The sequence below is a fragment of the Thunnus thynnus genome, chromosome 12 (genome assembly GCF_963924715.1).
Source record: "Thunnus thynnus chromosome 12, fThuThy2.1, whole genome shotgun sequence".
NCBI lineage: Eukaryota > Metazoa > Chordata > Actinopteri > Scombriformes > Scombridae > Thunnus > Thunnus thynnus.
Window position 1 is genome coordinate 31,050,746 of NC_089528.1, and position 12,599 is coordinate 31,063,344.

At 39.6% G+C, this 12,599-nt stretch overlaps 1 protein-coding gene across 1 annotated transcript; it reads right to left on the minus strand.

Moving 5' to 3' along the window:
• Nucleotides 1-1,012: 1,012 nt before the first annotated feature.
• LOC137194745 (complement C1q and tumor necrosis factor-related protein 9-like) lies at nucleotides 1,013-6,074 on the minus strand. Its single transcript, XM_067606870.1, has 4 exons — nucleotides 5,633-6,074; nucleotides 4,626-4,706; nucleotides 2,895-2,975; nucleotides 1,013-2,067 (listed from the first exon to the last, which is right to left on the minus strand). The coding sequence occupies exons 1-4, from the start codon at nucleotides 6,069-6,071 to the stop codon at nucleotides 1,142-1,144; spliced, it is 1,527 nt and encodes a 508-aa protein (XP_067462971.1). The 5' UTR covers nucleotides 6,072-6,074; the 3' UTR covers nucleotides 1,013-1,141.
• Nucleotides 6,075-12,599: the final 6,525 nt, after the last annotated feature.

Here is a 12,599-nt window from a genome sequence, read left to right on the forward strand (position 1 = left end):
CATTAGAGCAGGTTTGAATATCTACAGCCGACAGAAAAACTTTGTGGCTAGCTTGGCTAAATAGCCAATCATTAAAATAAGTGCATGATCAAATGTAGATATCAAGCTGGTACATGTAAGCCTACACGCATTTTCATATTTCAGTGAGTGCTGAATCATAGTGTGAGTGAATTTATTTCCACATTTAAAGGGGGGGTAGTTTCATGCTTAATTTCTGTATCATATTTCTTCATTTCTTCAAGTATCTTTTCAGTTTCATCAAGTTGTTGTTTGGTTTGCAGAACTCCAACAAAATATCTTAATTTTTGTCTAGAATTTTGTCTTAAAACTCTTATTTAAAAAAACAAACAAACAAACAAAAAAAAAATTTCAACATCTTTCAAATAGAAGTCAGACTGTTTCAAGAATTTTTTAAAGAAATTAGTTTCTGTATCCTGAAACAGGAAAAAACATGGCTGTACTAGAGAAAAAACAACCTTGATTTGCATTAGAAACAGGATGAAATATTTTTACTGCTCCGACAGATTTTCTTTGACTGAAGATCGCACAGGTCCATTTTTAAAGTCTGCCGTCATGCTAAAGGCTCTGTACTCGGCTTTGAACTAAATCCTAAAATGCTGATGGTTTCAAATGTATAATGTTTACTGTATTTACCATCTTTCGTTAGTGTGTTCGCATGCAAACATTTGCTTATTGGACTAAAACCAAGCTACAGCTGAGGCTGATGGGAATGAATAGTTCTGCAGGTATTTGGTTATGAACCAAAGTATTGGACAAAGTAAAGTTTTGACCTGATGATGGTGCTAGACGGAAAGTCAGGATCAAGTTATTACAGTTCATCCTAAGGGGAACATGAGCATGTGTACCAATTTCATGGCAAATCATTGAGAAAAAAAAAAGATTGGATATGGAATCACTTGCTCGAATGTCATTTCATCAGAAAAGAATCAGGAGAACCAGTTACATGACTTGTAAAGTGCTACAATGACTTCTCTGACAGAAAACTCCACCTCAAAAAACTGGACAATTCTGCTTCTCTACAATACCCCTCCTTTAAAATTTGCAGTTATAAACACACGGAGTGTTTGATTGGGTATGTGTGGATGCTTCATCTAAAACTTTGCCTCTGACTGGCTAGAGCCTAATGTGGTGATTGAGTGGTGGTTGCAGGTGGTGGACCATCCCAGCTGAAGTCTCCTTTCTCATAGTCCATCGGCGGCAGGAATTGTCGACCCACAGGGAATTCACAGGAGTCAGGATTTAGCAGATATCCTGAAAACGTGCTGCTGCTCTCATTGTCGGTGAACATGCCGTTGGTCATGGAGTCTTTCACCTGCAGCCACACCTGGTCTCCCATGCTGAGGTGGAGTACAACAGTCTGGCTGGTGGTGACCTGGTTGGTTCCTTCTGTTGTTTTGATGACGGGGTAGAAGTTGTGGAACAGGCCGACCTTAAGCATCCTGTTGGAGACTGCAAGGTGGAGGGAGAAGATGTAGGTGCCATTGACGGGGGCAGTGTAGATGCCCATGGAGGGGTTGAAATGCCCCTGCTGGTTGGTAAGAATGTTTGGGAAAGGAACAGGCCAATCTGGAGCAGGAAATGACTCGTTGAGAGACACAGAAAATGCTGATTGGATGGCCGAGGAGCAGGGCCCGGGCGGCCCCATTAGGCCGATGATGCCCTGGTTGCCCTTTAGGCCTATTGGGCCTTGTATACCCTGGGCACCAATGTCACCTTTGTCCCCTTTAGGCCCCCTTTCTCCTGGTCTCCCATCTGTGCCATCCTCCCCATCTCTGCAGTTACACAACCCCTGCTCGCCTCGATCACCCTTCTGGCCATTCATCCCAGGGGTACCGGCCATGCCCAGGTCACCCTTATCACCTTTAAAACCTTTAGGTCCCACAGAACCAAAGACTCCAGGCAGGCCTCGAGCTCCAGCTGGTCCAGGGAGGCCTTGTTGACCCGGCGGGCCCTGGACACTCTCACAGGAAGCAGGGCATGTCCCGGTTTCTCCCTGGGGACCATGTGGACCTTGGGGCCCTATCATTCCTCGGTCTCCTTTCTCTCCTGAAGACACAGAAACATTAACAATATTTGTATCAGAGTTTAGTATGAAACCCTTTTAACTTTGTTAACTCTTGATTTTCTCCCTAAATTTCCCCAATGGGGTTGACCCATTTACATCTGCAAAGTAAAAACTTTGGATTGTATTTTTTCTTTCCTCCTATCTTTCTTTCTCTTGAAAGATTTTTATTTCTTAAAATATTTCTTCTTCTGTTTGGAGGACTATGGAGGTTGCAATTCAGGAGGCTTATCATGAGCATCTGCATCTCCATCCAGATTATCTTTTGGTGAGACTGTCCTTCCAAGCAAAATGAGACCATCAGTCATTTCAATGAATACCCAAAAACTACATACGTTTACATTCAAGTGTCAAAGACCTCTAGCGGCCATAAGGAATCAGGAGCAAAGGAGGAAATATTTCCCGTCTTCTTCTTTCCAAAAAGACAGGAGGTTGGATTGGATGGATAGCTCAATAAATCACCAGACTTTTACATGGCAGAACATTGTTCACCTCCCATATCCTACAAACAAACAATATTGGTTTCATTTAACCAAGTCCAAACCAAGTCATTGCGCCTAAACCTAACTTAACTAAATGGGATCAGAAAACGTTTTTATTTTTTCAACAGTGATTTGTAACAGTTTTGGGAACAGACCATTGATGTCACCCTGCTGATAGTGGCATCAGATCAGAAAACACTTATATGTGTCCTTCTGGAGGGCAATTACAATCAGTGTATTTGTCATTTAAATTCTTTTTCTTTTGGTTGGCTTGTACATATGGGTGTTACAACACCGAAATACTATAACAGAGATTGATCTTAGCAGACCTTTGAAGCCTCGTTCGCCCTTCATCCCAGTGAAACCAGTGGCACCAAGCTGCCCCTTCTCCCCGTCATCTCCCTTCTGACCTGTTAAAACAGAGACAGAAATGATGAGAAAAGACACAAACAAGAGGAGTTGACCTGCACTGAGATTAGCATATTAAATTTAGGTTTTACTGAGTGATACAAAAACTGACTATTCTTAGGTCTGTTGCTTTGTTTTAAAGATACATTTGAAGGTGGATCCAACAGCAGCAGAATGAGAGATACATAAGAAAAACATTGACTTGGTTGGTGCCCTATTTTAAACTGTAGTCCAGGAGTAGGTTGATGTTAAAAGTTAAAGAATGTATAGCAACAAAAAAGAAAATAAAAAAAAAACACAAAAAACTAAACCTGACCTCTTACAGACAAACCAATAAGTTTAAACATGATGTTATACAAACTGACAGGTACCTCATTGATTGGACAGCTTTGGTGATGTCACTCTGCATCATCAAAGCTATGTAGACCCACAAAGGAAAATTGAATTCTTGACAGAAGGTCATGTGCCGCTTTATTGAACCTGATGTGTTTATTTATCGACCACTCACAGTGTAAAGATTGCCTTCTTGACAGTTGATGATCAGTGGATGGATGTAATAGTAGTAGTAGTTTTAATTAATGTAATATTACTTAACTTCAATCAGAAAATCCTATGCTTTCAAGCCACAAACTGCACCAAGACTCTGATTTTCAGTTGATTTGCATCCAGTTTAATCTGCATTAGAGTTGACGACTTTCACTTCAGCACAAATTAACCATTGAGTGAATGATTTCATTGAGTTTTTTTGTGATTAACAGAAAAAATATAGTTTAATTTCTTGCATTCTTCCAACTAACTGAATGCAAACCAAAGGCATAGTGCAGGTTAAATGAAAAACAGAGTGTCATCTCCTAAACCTATGGAGGTGTATACAGCTCATGTATGGAACTACAATTCAGTGTCATCTGAGATACTCCATCTCTCCTCTCTCAAAGTCATTGTCTGTGGTACAAAAAAAAACAAGGCTCAGGTTTTATAGTTGATCTCCTTCAGCTAGACAACACTAACTTGTAGATGCTGTTGTTTCTTCTACCCAAATCCTTGATGAATGCACACTGTGATGTGCGCATTTAGTCCAAATCATAAGCGGTCTGTTGATTTGGCCATTTCATGCGGAAAAGTTGCGGCAATTTAGCAAAATTGCAAGCTCTCTGCAAATACTGCAGAGATTGAATTTGCGTTTATTATTGCCATCACAAAATTGTAACTTCCTGAAAGTAACTGATGAATGAGCAGTTTTCACCAAGATAATTTCATGTTTCTACTAATAAACATTTATGACACCAAGAATATTAAAAATATGCTACAGCCTTATAACTAATTCTACACAAAGTGCCCATAAAAAAAGTTTGACATTGTTATTCAGAATCAGACAAGAAGATGGAAAAAAATCACAACAACTTCGGTGTTTTTGGAAGGTGATTTTTTCCCCTTTGATTGAGTGAGGCTAGCACTTTCCATTTGCATCCAGTCTTGGTGCTAAGCTAGGCTAAACACATCCTGGACCCTGGAGATGAAGCTGATATTCATCCTCTTATCTGACTATCATTGTTATGTTGTTACTGATTTATTGTAAAGTTAGGCATTAATTAGGGCGTTATTATGTATATTTTAACAGTGCAGGGACAGAGAGGTCTTGATGTGTTACTCACCCTTCATCCCCATAGGGCCTGTGAATCCTGGACGACCTTTGAACCCTGTCATTCCTCTTCTCCCGGGACTCCCAGGTTCACCTGTTCAAATGTTAGTCAGGTCAGTTTTTTTTCAAAAACTCCTGGTAATACCTTCAGTTTTATAATTTTTTCTAATTGTAATATTAAAGTCTTGAAATCAAACTACCAACCCTGACAGTGTTAATGCTGTTCTTCACTGACTCTTTAATTGTTATTATCAAAATCTTGCAGAGGCCAGTAGTTCTCAAATATTTATTTGTCATTCCCCATTTAGAAGCAGGAAAAACATCATTTCTCACATGAAAACTGAAGTACATTTTTATTATCCATTAACAATATTAGGAAAACTAGTGAGAAAATGTAAAAAAGTGTAACTTTGACATAACATTTTCTAATTCATGAAATGTTTGCATATGGAGCCTTGTGTCTTGTGGCTCTTGTTAACCTGAATCTCTGTTGTGTTGCTAGCATCAGAGCACTGTTATTAATCCTTCAAGAATCAGATTGGCTCTTGAGTTACGCTCCATGTTTTTACACCCGGTCTTGCCCCCTACAACGGACCTATGACCCCAAGTTTGGGAAACACTTACTTAGACTATGACATCAACCTATTAAAAAAAGTGTTTTTGTCTTGACTAGTTCTAATAGTGCTCTGATTCTTGAAACAAGTGAATTAATTTAGTTTAAGCTAGATGTTTGAGATATGAGTGTGTCAAAAATATAATCCACTTTTCAAGCTCATTTCCTGCCTGTTTTAGCAGAAAAAAAAGCTAAATCAATTTTTAATCATGTAAAGCAAGATTCAGGTCTAGTCCCACCTTGGACAGGTCAAACGAAAGCTGTTACCAGGCAGTGATCACAAAAACAGTTTGATGTCTCCATGTAAGAGAAGTCAAACAAAAATGAAAACAAAGCTGCTGCCAGCTCCCGAACACATCCTGTTTTTCACCAAAATTCAAACAGGTAAATAGACGTGGTCTACATGCCTGAAGGGCCCCGGTCTCCACGTTCTCCTTTGGGCCCCACGGTGCCCTTACAGTGTGAGCAGAGGCAGAAAAATGGAATCTGGTCAGGGGGTGGCGGTACTGGCGCGTTCAGCAGTATGTCGCAGATTGCCGTATCAGGCATGGGGGGTATCACCGGGTCTGTGGCCCCCATCATCCGGAGCTTGCCGGAGCCTTCGCTCATGTTGCTGCTGGGTGGCCACGGTAGACCTGTGGGGGGCATCTGCAGGGGGGCACTGCGGGGGACGGGTGGCCAGGGGGGCATTTCCTCCGAAGACTCATCTGAAGCTGGCCAGTGGTAGGTGTTGGGGTCCAAGGTGGAGCCTTCCTCTTCGCTGGACTCCACTGAGGGGCTGTTTGGTAGCAGCATGGCGGAGCAAAGGGAGGACAGGATAAGGAGTCCCAACAGCCTCCACAACATCTGGAGCAGGAGAGGAGGATCATGGGAGCCCGGAGGAAGGAGGCATGTCAGAAAAGGAAGCTAAGATAATTACGCCGAAAAATATATATATACATAATCTGCATCATTTGGTCGCGTCTTGAGTCCTTTTGTTCCTTTTTCCGTAAATTATTTTAAAAACTGCCACTTTCTGACTTGTTTAGCAAACTGACACTCATCTCTGGAAAATGTTTTTGAAACAAATTGATTTGGAAACATGAAAAGGATCTCCTCAAACTGGCGGATTTTTGTTTTTTGGGAAATACATTTTTTAGGAGTCGTATATTGAATACGACTAAAAACATTGCACCATAGAGCTACTACTGCTCAGAAACTTCACAGGAATTAATCAACCAATATAAATCAGTTTTGTGGAGTAATGCACTTAAACAGTGTGCATTATTAAATAGAAACCAGCTATTGAAGCATCACAGTTGCTCAGTGGTTTGCTCTGTTGGCTCAGGTTTCTATGATTGAATCCACCAGTTGAGAACTTCAAGACTAAGACAAAGACTTAAGAACTTAAAGACTTAGATTGATAAAAGAGTTGTGGATTGAAATTTATGCCACAATAGAACATTTTTGTGTCAGTTTTTTTGGTTTTGTTTAGTTTTTTAAAGTTTTGACACGTTTGTTTAATTTGTTCTCTGTTCTTCCACAAATTGTTCAGTCACTGAAACCCACAGATCAAAAACAAAACTAAATAATATTCCTCTCTGCCTGAACTGCTCCTAAATATGAAAATAAAATCCTGAAGGGTTGTAGGAAAGACTCACCGCTCTGTCGGAGTCGTGCAGCATCGTCTGAACGAGGATTTGTGGGAAGATGAGCAGGGGTGAGGAGGCTTTGATCCATTTATAGGCCTCACCCAAAACAAAACGTCTTTCAGTCTCCGTCTCACCTGCCAGGCCCGCAGCGGGAGGGAGGGGAGGTGTGTCCTTATTGTCCTGCTGAAGAAGAACTGGGTCTTCTGCCTGCGACGTGACCTCCTTCACCATGAAACCGCAAAATACATTCAGAGCAGAAAGAAGAGACGCCTCTCTGTTTATCTTTCCATCGTTCTCCACCCTCCTCTGTGTCTCATCCTTTCAGGAAACAAGATTCACTCTTTAATCTTCCTTTTGCACAACCCTTTGCACAACTCTTCTTTATTCATCATCCTCTGTAAGAATATTTAGATCATTGTGGGCTTCTACCAGAAACAATTTTGTGCTAATAATGTAAATGAATTCCTTGATTTCCAGTTCTTTTTCCCTGCAGAGTTTATTTTTTATCAGGGAAGAAAAGTCTCTGAAAAAGCAATGAAATATCTGAGACCATAAAACCAACAAATTCTATGTGCAGATCCAAACCAACAATGTGTTCAACAAGTCCGTCTCTCAAACAGCTGGTCACTGTAGTTTTTTAACAAACAAACAAGAGTAAATAGTGCATTAGCTAGGGACTATTTTCAGTGGTGGACAATTGCACAATTGCTGCTCTAGTGAATATTTCTGGCAGCAGGACGGTGTGTGTGTGTGTGTGGGATTGAGTCAAAATAATGAGTCAGTGTGTGTGTTTATGCTGATGAAGGAACATGTCATACAGTGCAGTGATGTGGCTTACTGACATGTTTTTAATAGTTTTTGGAATGGAGGTCTATGGCACAGAGGAATAAGATATATCAGGCTTAGGGTACACACACAATAATTGTTAGTAGATCAGTTCATTGTTGGTTTAGATCTGCACATCTGCACAAGAAAAAAAAATATCACTAGACTTTAACCAGATTTATGACATTATTCAAGTCCATCTTATTCAGTCCAATTTAGAGGTTCTGCTTCTTGACTTGATTGTTCACCGTTAAATGTGGGTGCTGGAGAATTAAAACCTCCAAAATGTCACACAGTTAGCAGCTTTTTTCAGCCTGATGACACAAGCTTTTAGACATCATGTAAAGACTGACCCAGCATCATATCTGATGTTAAAGTCAAATCAGACAGATTCAGTTTAAATCTGCAATGAGTGATCAGATTTTTTTGCACATCCTGTAAAAGACTGTAAGTTGATAAAAGCTTATCTCCACAGTTTAATCACAAAATACAGAAGGCAGCAGTCTCTCTCTGTTTTAGATCTGACTGCAAATGAGTTTGATATTTCATGTAGCTTACAGAGGTGTGAAGTACATCAATTCAAATTTTTCAGGCAGTTACTTCATTTGACCAACCTCACATGACCAACCATCATTCAGTCTCGAAAGAAATCAACATGTTTTGAGACTTTTCTACAGTAAAGTTTGATATTTCTTGGTCATAGTGCAGCGAACTGCCTCATTCTGTCTTCTTACTTACACTTCTACAACATTCCTAGAACAAAGTGAGTTGTTGTTAGAAATAGGCAGAAATAGTAGACTCCACAATGGACAAAAATACCAGGTAAAGTGGGGGATTTTTTTCTTGCATTGTACTATAACTAGACCTAAACTAGAATATGTTTAACAAACAGCTCAGTTGGCGCCATGATACAGAAATCTAACACTGTGGAGGAACCCAGTCTTCACAATGAGCAGCCTACTTTTTTTTTAGCACGTTTCACTGCAGATGACAATCATTTAATTCTTTAACATCACCTCATGGGATTGTCTGAATACATGATAATAATAAAACTAATTACATTACATTACAAATCAAATTACAAACAACTAAAGAGAACAAATAATACATAGAAGACGCAGAGACATAGAAGACATAAACTTTGATAAACCAGTGTATCATTACACTCATCACCGGTTACTTAAATATTTATTTTAATACTTGTGTACTTCTGTTTTGTTTTATTGCTGAAGTAGAGGGATTTGAGAGCCATCTTCCCTCCCTTCACCTCCATCTCTCCATCTGCCATTCCCTCTCACTCCATTCTTCTCCACCTCTGTCTTTTCTTTTGTCACTTTTTGTGTCGATGTGCGATAAGAAGCTCAGACTGTAAACAGATCTCCTTCAGACGACTCGCTGTTGCTGCTGTTGTTACGCTTCACTTCCTCCTTTAGAAAACGAAATCACTGAGTGACTGAATGAATTCAACAAATCAGTTGATCAGTTAAGCTCTTTTTAACTCTCTTTAAAGCCACAAAAAATACATTCCCCTTCAAATGTGCTTTCAATGTACACAGTCATCTAGTGCAAAAATGCATTTAAAAGTTGTTGTGGAGTTTATATGAGGTTTCAACAGTGTGAGTTAGTCATATCAAGTGGATATCTGTATATCCACACTGTTACATGGAAGGAGGACTGTGGATAATAATGGTCAGTATGAACAGGAGGAATGATTACGGCCAGAAAAACATGTTCCAATGTTCGTTAAGGCACCTGGATATTGTTTTAGGACAGACTTGAAAAATTCTGAACCTTGTGAAGTGGATGGGTTTTCTAAAAATATGTACAGTACCGGTCAAAAGTTTCAACACACTTTCCCATTCCCTTGAAACTTTAGTATATATATATATATATATATATATATATATATATATATATATATATTTCTAACATTTGATTGTAAAAAAAAAGGTACAATTAAACTTGTTTGAAATTTTGTCATGTCATTATTTTCATATGTGGAGCTCCCTTTGTGCTTTTGAAAATGAAATATAAAATAGTATCAATCAATCAATCAATCAATCAATTTTTATTTATATAGCACCAAATCACAACAAAAAGTCATTTCAGGGCACTTTTCACATAGAGCAGGTCTAGATCGTACTCTTTAATTTACAGAAACCCAACAATTCCCCCATGAGCAGCACTTGGCGACAGCAGTAAGGAAAGACTCCCCTTTAACGGGTAGAAACCTCAAGCAGAACCCGGCTCTTAGTAGGCGGCCATTGGATGATAATCCAATTCGCTGTAATTTCTGCGAACGTGAGGATCTAAATGGTGCCATGTGGTTTCTTGACCACAGCATTGTTAAAAACCATATTGCTTGAAGTAGAAATCAGTTTTGCACCTTCAACCAGAAGCATCGACTATACATCCAAACCCATATCAGTGAAACTGCCCTCTGCAGACAAAAACACAAACCCTCTTTAAAGCAGTTCATGGAAGAGAAGGGAACAAACAGGAAGTTGGTCCAAACACAAGGCAGCAGGCGGCAGGCCAATTCTCAGACCAGCTCAGAAGAAAGGTATGCTTGGGAACATCACGCCCTCCCTCGCTACTTTCCAAAACGCTGTTAGTCACCCCATCTCCAAGTCGCCTGTGGAACCAGAGACGGCTCCTTTATGTCCTCAGGCAGCTTGTGTTCTGAAAAATCAAAACAGTCGAAAACACAAAGGTAAACTGAGCTGAGGGAACGAGGCTGTGGCACAAAAGAAGACAAGGAGATGAATACTTAACCTTAATAAGTGTCCTGGTTTCCACAGCCGGCGGCGCTCAGCGACACACTGGAGGCCGGATCAACGACACCTGCATTCCTGTTTGAAGGGTTTTACTGTTTATTGTGAGCTGGTGAGGACAACCGAGGCTCAGTCAGATGTCAGAAATACAACAAACTGTCACCTGTGTCACCTGAGTGGGACAGGTCACGTTTTCACAGTGTCATGTGATAACCGTGTCACACATGTTGTATAAACATACTGTCTGTCTGAGACTGAAAGTTCATTCTTGACCTTGGAAACAGGACGTGACAAAATAAAATGTTCATTTAACAGGTATTCTTAAGTTTTTCATTGTATTCATCGTAACATTCTCCATCAGTAGATAGCTGTTGTAGACGTTAAGCTTCTATTTCCATTTCTCTGAGCATTTTAAGGACTTTTGTTTTAAGCCAACATGGACCGAAGTCCTGAAAATGCTTAAAAAAAAAATGAAATTTCCATGATAACCTGGCTAACAACATGTGCTGAGGAAGGTTGTGATAGAACTGAAAGCTGCTACATTGAACTTGTGGTGAGATTGTTTTGTCAAATACTGTTTATCTGTCTGTACATGTCTGCTGGTCAGTTCACCATTTCCAGGTCCAGACTGAAATATCTCAACAACTATTGGTTGGATTGCTGTGAATGTTTTTTTTCAGAAATTCATGTTCCTCAGAGGATGAATCCAACTGACTTTGGTGATCCACCAACTTTTCCTCTAGCGCCAACATGAGGTTGACTTTTTAGTTCTTCATGAAATACCTCAGCAAGTATTGGGTGGATTTCTCTGCAATTCGGTTCACACATTCATGTTCCACAGAGGATGAATTGCAGTAACTTTGATCCTCTGACTTTTCATCTAGTGCCACTATATGGTCAAATTTTTAATTTGTTTAGCTCATGTATAGCCTCAGAGCTGTTAGCATGGCTGTAGATGCTGTAGTCGTCTTTAGTGCTCTGATTTTAAATTGCTTGTGTCTGAAGAGGATCTTACACATATATTCAACAAACGTGGCTTCACCTGGACTCGCCTGATCAGCCTCATTCCACTCAGGTGAAGCATCACTGATAAAGACGTAAATGTGTTTTCAAGGTAAAACATGAAAGTTTAGGGTTAAGGCTTGTTTTTTTTCTGAGGTTAGATTAAAAGACAGTGGTTTCTGTGTGTGTGTGTGTGTGTGTGTGTGTGTGTGTGTGTGTGTGTGTGTTTGAGAGGAGGTGTATACTTGTCCTCTTTTCATCTTCATTTGTCTGTTGATATCATTCAGATCTCACAGCAGTTTTATTTGATACCACAGGTTTTATCTTGGGTGTGTTACATAATTCAAATGGAAAAAAGAAGCTGCATCAAAGTCCCAGAAGCCTCTTTATGTCTCATTATCAGCTTTTTTTCTGACCGTGTTTTTGTTACAGGTGTTTTCATAATGACTGGTGGTAGGCGGGGCTAAAGCCTCATCATCTGCAGCTCGAACACTTTTGACAGGTAAAGTCAATTTTTATTTGTGCAGCCCAATATCACATATCACAAACTTGCCTCAAGGGGCTTTACAATGTGTACAGCATAGAATATCCTCTATCCTTAGACCCTCTAGGATAAAGAAATACTCCCACAAAAGAACAAAAAAATAAAACCCTTTTAACCCATTTTAAAAAATGGAAGAAAACTTAAAGAAGAACAGGATCCCTCTCTTCAAGGACAGACAGACATGCAATACATGTGTGTTCAGAAGAGACCAAAAGAGCAAAATAACAATATGGAAAATAAGGATGACAAAATTATTGATTGATGGATAACAGAATTTTAACCAGTTTGTATTGATGTGAAATCAATTATTTTTTAGATTAAAGTTACAGAAAACTTTTTTTTCAACGTCAGGAGCCAGAAAATGAGGCCGACACTACATCCTAAAACTGTCAAGACACCAAAACATATAAGAAGGAGTGAATTCCTGAGACTGAGGGGTGTTTCTCTTTTTTTTTTTTTTCAACTTACATGTGAAGATTTAAAGCTGTGGACAGAGACGATGGTGCGCTCACATTTGAAGGGGATCTTGAAACATCTTGACACATGTTTCATTGCTCATATGCGCACTAGGGATGTGCAGAAAGCCTAGTATTTGTAT